This window comes from Equus caballus, chromosome 29 (genome assembly GCF_041296265.1).
Source record: "Equus caballus isolate H_3958 breed thoroughbred chromosome 29, TB-T2T, whole genome shotgun sequence".
In the NCBI taxonomy this organism is placed as follows: domain Eukaryota; kingdom Metazoa; phylum Chordata; class Mammalia; order Perissodactyla; family Equidae; genus Equus; species Equus caballus.
The window spans coordinates 14,067,558-14,074,044 of NC_091712.1; the positions used below are offsets into that span (position 1 = coordinate 14,067,558).

The following is a 6,487-nucleotide window of genomic DNA, read 5'->3' on the forward strand; positions in this document are numbered from 1 at the left end:
ACGCCGGACCGCCTTAAGGAAGGCTGAGCCTTGGGAGCGCGTAGGCCCCGCCCCGCCGCCCCGCGATTGGCGCGTCCGCCCGGGGGCGGAGACTGAGTCCGCGCCGTATAAATATTCATGAGCCGGCCGGGCGGCGCGAGCGGGGCCGGAGCCGGGAAGTTGGGTGAAGGGCGCTGCTCCCGCCGAGGAGGAGGAGGCGGCGGCGGCGGCGGCGGCTGGGCGCGGGCCGCGCCGCTCAGGTGTCCGCTCCGCCCTCTGGTCTGGATTTGGCTCCGCGTATCTGGCAAGAAAGGGACTTCTACACGTCGGCCGACTGCTTGGCCGGAGCGCGGCGCGGACTTTCACCGGAGGCGGGTCCGTCAGTCCCGGCGGCGGACCGAGGGGCCGACACCGGGGAGAGAGGGCGGCGGCCTCGGCGGAGGCGGGTCCCGAACTCCAGAGGCAGCGGCGCGGCTTTGGGGGCGAGCATGAGCCCCCGGGGATCGAGAGGGAGCCGCAGGGGCTGACCCGGCGGCGGAGCGGCCTGGCCCAGCCATCTTGACTGCGCACCGCGGCCCGAGAGGAAACTTGCTGCGCCGCCGCCCTCTGTGCCCGGCAAAGTCACCAGCGCCGGCGCCGCGCGGAGAAGTGGCCGGGCGCGCGGGAGAGAAGGCGAGCGAGGGAGGGACGATGAGCCGCGGCCAGCCACGCTGCTCTGCGAGGGCTGAGCTCGGCCGGGAGTGAGCAGGGAGACCCTCGGGCTCTGGGCTGCACGCCTGCAGCCGCCCTCGTCTCCCCGGAGCGGCGGAAGGGAGGTGCGGCCCGCCCCTGCCCAGGCTTCGGACCGCGCCGTGCGGACGCGTCCCGAGAAGGGACTAGGTTACCGGCAGCCCCGCTCCCGGGAGAGGCAGAAGAGAGACCAGCAGGACACCCGCTCTCCTCTTCTCTGGCCCTCTCGCCGGATCTCCCGGCGCCCCTACGCGCGCTGCCTGGAGGGCAAGGGCGCGGGGCCGAGGCGCGCAGCATGGAGTGGGGTTACCTGTTGGAAGTGACCTCGTTGCTGGCCGCCTTGGCGCTGCTGCAGCGCTCGAGCGGCGCGGCGGCCGCTTCGGCCAAGGAGCTGGCGTGCCAGGAGATCACCGTGCCGCTGTGCAAGGGCATCGGCTACAACTATACCTATATGCCGAACCAGTTCAACCACGACACGCAGGACGAGGCGGGCCTGGAGGTGCACCAGTTCTGGCCGCTGGTGGAGATCCAGTGCTCGCCCGACCTCAAGTTCTTCCTGTGCAGCATGTACACGCCCATCTGCCTGGAGGACTACAAGAAGCCCCTGCCTCCCTGTCGTTCGGTGTGCGAGCGCGCGAAGGCTGGCTGCGCGCCCCTCATGCGCCAGTACGGCTTCGCCTGGCCCGACCGCATGCGCTGCGACCGGCTACCCGAGCAGGGCAACCCCGACACGCTGTGCATGGACTACAACCGCACCGACCTCACCACGGCCGCGCCCAGCCCGCCGCGCCGCCTGCCGCCGCCGCCTCCCGGCGAGCAGCCGCCCTCAGGCAGCGGCCACGGCCGCCCGCCAGGGGCCAGGCCCCCGTCCCGCGGCAGGGGCGGTGGCGGCGGGGACGTAGCGGCGCCCCCCACGCGCGGCGGCGGCGGCGGCGGCGGGAAGGCGCGGCCCCCTGGTGGCGGCGCAGCGCCCTGCGAGCCGGGCTGCCAGTGCCGCGCGCCCATGGTGAGCGTGTCCAGCGAGCGGCACCCGCTCTACAACCGCGTCAAGACCGGCCAGATCGCCAACTGCGCGCTGCCCTGCCACAACCCCTTCTTCAGCCAGGACGAGCGCGCCTTCACCGTCTTCTGGATCGGCCTGTGGTCTGTGCTCTGCTTCGTGTCCACCTTCGCCACCGTCTCCACCTTCCTCATCGACATGGAGCGCTTCAAGTACCCCGAGCGGCCCATCATCTTCCTCTCGGCCTGCTACCTCTTCGTGTCGGTCGGCTACCTGGTACGCCTGGTGGCGGGCCACGAGAAGGTGGCGTGCAGCGGCGGCGCGCCGGGCGCGGGCGGCGCGGGGGGCGCGGGGGGCGCGGCGGCGGCGGCGGCGGGCGCGGGCGCGGCGGGCGCGGGCGCGGGCGGTCCGGGCGGGCGCGGCGAGTACGAGGAGCTGGGCGCCGTGGAGCAGCACGTGCGCTACGAGACCACGGGCCCGGCGCTGTGCACCGTGGTCTTTCTGCTCGTCTACTTCTTCGGCATGGCCAGCTCCATCTGGTGGGTGATCCTGTCGCTCACGTGGTTCCTGGCGGCGGGCATGAAGTGGGGCAATGAGGCCATCGCCGGCTACTCGCAGTACTTCCACCTGGCCGCGTGGCTCGTGCCCAGCGTCAAGTCGATCGCCGTGCTGGCGCTCAGCTCCGTGGACGGCGACCCGGTGGCGGGCATCTGCTACGTGGGCAACCAGAGCCTCGACAACCTGCGAGGCTTCGTGCTGGCGCCGCTCGTCATCTACCTCTTCATCGGCACCATGTTCCTGCTGGCCGGCTTCGTGTCGCTCTTCCGCATCCGCTCGGTCATCAAGCAGCAGGGCGGCCCCACCAAGACGCACAAGCTGGAGAAGCTCATGATCCGCCTGGGGCTCTTCACCGTGCTCTACACCGTGCCCGCCGCCGTCGTGGTCGCCTGCCTCTTCTACGAGCAGCACAACCGGCCGCGCTGGGAGGCCACGCACAACTGCCCGTGCCTGCGGGACCTGCAGCCGGACCAGGCGCGCCGGCCCGACTACGCCGTCTTCATGCTCAAGTACTTCATGTGCCTCGTCGTGGGCATCACCTCGGGCGTGTGGGTCTGGTCGGGCAAGACGCTCGAGTCGTGGCGCGCCCTGTGCACCCGCTGCTGCTGGGCCAGCAAGGGCGCCGCGGGGGGCGGGAGCGCGGGCGCCGCGGCCGCGGGGGGCGCCGGCGGGCCGGGGGGCGGCGGGGGCGCGGGGGCCGGCGGGGGCGGGGGGCCTGGCGGCGGGGCGGGCTCCCTTTACAGCGACGTCAGCACCGGCCTGACGTGGCGCTCTGGCACGGCCAGCTCCGTGTCTTATCCAAAGCAGATGCCGTTGTCCCAGGTCTGAGCGGAGGGGAGGAGCACCGGGAGGAATGGGGAGGGGGCGAGGAGACCGAGTGCTGCGAAGGGACACTCGACGGGCTGAGGTTCCCACCCCTTCACCGTGTTGATTGCTATTAGCATGATAATGAACTCTTAATGGTATCCATTAGCTGGGACCTAAATGACTCGCTTAGAACAAAGTACCTGGCATTGAAGGCTCCCAACCCATCCCCCTTTCCTCCACTGCTGTGTGAGGAGCTCCTCCCGCCAGGGGCTCGTTTCTGCGGGCAGAGGAGAGTGGACTCTGCTGCGTTTCCGGAGCCCCAGGTTTGGAGCCCTCGCCGCTTGCCGTTTGTGAGCTTGAAGCCAGACCTACAGATTTCACCTGCGGGACCTGCCCTCCTCCCGCTCTCTCCTGCGCAAACTGCCTCCTCACGCGTCCTAGAGGAGGGCTGACCGCGACCTGACGGGATTGCACGGCTTGGGTATTCTTAATGACCAGGCAAATGCCTTAAATAAACAAGAAATGTCTTAATTATACACCCCAAGTAAATACGGGTTTCTTACATTAGAGGATGTATTTATATAATTATTTGTTAAATTGTAAAAATGTGTAAAATATGTACATATTCAAAGATATACAGTCTGTACATTTTTTGTAAAAAGTTTAGAGTCCACCCCTGTAAGAACAAATATAAGTATTCTATTTTGTCAATAAAGTGGCTTTTGATAAACGATTTAAACATTGCCCTCTCCCCCGCCTCTGAACTGGTACCTTTAAAGTGCTTGCTAAGGACACGTTGGAAAATGGACATTTTTCTGGTTTCTCATTCTGTACGCTGACCTTAGGCATGGAGAAAATGACCTGTTAAACCCCAGTTCTTAAGTTGTTAGCAAAGTAAATATCACTGTTGAACTGAAATCAGAACTGAGTTTTTGCACCTTCCAAAAAGATGGTGTTTTTAATGGCAGCCCTTTTCTGATCCATGGGTGACAAAGCTCACCTTAGTGTATGTCAGTGAACTTTTTGCAAGGCAATAATTCCGTACAGGCCTTCTTATTTATCTTATGTAACATCACTAAAGGCTTCCAAGCCCCATGTGGGTTCCTCGCATCAGTGACTCTGAACGCCTGGCTTCCAGGGACGGAACGCGCTGCTGAGGTGTAGAGGCTGATGCTGGAAACCACAGATCACACTACAGGAGAAGTCACTTCACAACCTGGTACCGGAGCAGGCCGTCTTTAGGGGATTAAACTAACGGGTTAACATCTTAATAACCTTCCAGGCTTGTGTATATCAAATGTGCTGCTTTTCCTAGAGAAAAAAGCTATTGTTCCTCTGTCAAGACTAAGCTAATTTATTTGAGCATAAGGCTGTTGAATTAAACAGAAGAAGGCTTTGGCAATTGTCGAACTTTTTACCTGTCTGCCCAGTGGCTCAGCACATCATTCCTTTAAGAGGAGCCAAATGAATAGGGTTAATCTGTAGGGAACTTGGTCTTTTGAGTTTGAAAGCTTTGATCTTTTCTCCTCTCCAAATGTGCTGTGTAGTCTGAAGTTTCTTTCCCTGCTGCCCGGCTCCTCTTGGTGCAGACCAATTGGCCACCGCGGAGCCTTAAAGTTCTTCCATTAAAGGGATGTGGGACTTTTACTTTAAAAAGGAGAGAGAGCAAGGGAGAGGAAGACGTGTAACAGTTAGTGAAGACCAGAGGCACAAGTGCGCGCATCCTTTTAAACGGCTTTTCCGGCATTGTTAGCCAGCCTGCAGGCAGCTAGCCGGGGTTGGAGCCTCATAGAACTGGGCTCTGAATGCCCTACAGGTGGTCTGCGCACATAATCCCCCAATTTAAAGCGTTTTCCTTTGCTGGACAATTGCATTACAAAACTCCCTTCTTTTTCGCTCCTAATTGAACCAATGAACTATTATAAACTACAAGTTTTTCTTAAAAAAAACCTTCAGTGCCTAAATTCTATTGACTAAATTCTGGCAAGTTTTCTGAACTGAGCCTTTTAAAGCAGCGGAAGTACGAGCTGCTTCAGCAGACATCTCTCTTTTTCAGATATTTTTATTCCTCATGCTTGTTATTTTCTGACAGATTAGCAATAATTTAAAAGTAATTGGTAAGATTGTGTGTTCAAACTGAAAAGATAGCCCCAGGTCCCTTATTAACCTGTCAATCAAGATAATAAATGGGCAGCTACCCTGCTAATGATGGGGGCATCAGACATTCTGGGGTGCAAGGGGGCTGGTTCTCTGCATCCTGCTAAGATGTTTGTTCTCTTTACTTCTCCTAATAGGAATATTTAGTAGTTAAAAAAAATTTTTTTTAATTAGTAGGATGGAAACTACTTCCTTGACTGATCTTTCTCACGCAAGAGACTTTTAAGAAGAACTTCTTGGTAGAAACATTTTACAAATCCTTTCCAGAGTCACTCTTGGTGTTAATTGGATTTTTAAAATTAGATATGCAATAAGAACACCTGCTTTAGCTATCATTCCGATTTTACTTTTTAAAGTCAGGGGCGTTGTAAAATCTTCACCTCCCAGCAGTTTTATTCATGAAAGAATGACTTTTTTGTAACTTAGGTACCAATGGGTGGCCTGCATCTAACCCATGTGGTGACTCTCATGTACTGTAGTGTACATAAACCAGCCAGAAACTTTGCATTTTCAGTTACAAAGTAGGACTTTGAGGGCAGTTTCCATAGTCTTGACCACACATGTGGGACAGAGAGAGAAGGGGTGCGGGAATCCCGGGTTCGCATACTGGTTTCTAATGTATCCTCATTATGACACGTTTTCAACTATGTGACACAGTGGGAAATGTTCAACTTTGAAGCTTTTGTCCTCTTTAATTCTTCAATACATCCTTGTAAAATGCCCTGTTTGATAACGTTTACAAAATGGCTGTAAGTGTGCTTAATATAAGCGAGCTTAAGAGACAAACAAAAAGCCCGCTGACATTCTGAAGACAGCTCTCAGGAGCACACCTGCACGTGTTAAAACCCAGGGGCTGGGTCTTTGCCTTTAAAGCTAAAACTTGAGTTGCAAAGTTGCCAATACCCAAATGGTATCTGTTAATGGAATAAAAGACCCAAAATTGATTCCAGGGATGGGAAATGGGAGGACAAGTATGCATTAAACAAATGAACAGGTCCCTTGCCAGAACACCCTCTCTGTGCTATGCAGGTGTGTCCTTAATTACTATATGGAACAAGTGTTAGTTTTTGAAAATCTTGTCAAATATGGGGGCACCGGAAGGAGATGTGGTTGCTGTGTGGCTAGAAGATCAATGTAAATAAAGTCTAATATATGGTTAAAACCCTAGTAAAGCCAAACCTCATTAAAATTACTTGTGGGAGAAGTTATGTGAGACACTTTCTCTTTGCTTTATAATCAATGCAATTTGAAAGTACC

At 57.0% G+C, this 6,487-nt stretch overlaps 1 protein-coding gene across 1 annotated transcript; it reads left to right on the forward strand.

Moving 5' to 3' along the window:
• The first annotated feature begins 143 nt into the window (after nt 1-143).
• Nucleotides 144-3,806, forward strand: FZD8 (frizzled class receptor 8). The gene has a single exon (XM_023631930.2). The coding sequence runs from the start codon at nt 1,004-1,006 to the stop codon at nt 3,092-3,094; it is 2,091 nt and encodes a 696-aa protein (XP_023487698.2). The 5' UTR covers nt 144-1,003; the 3' UTR covers nt 3,095-3,806.
• Nucleotides 3,807-6,487: the final 2,681 nt, after the last annotated feature.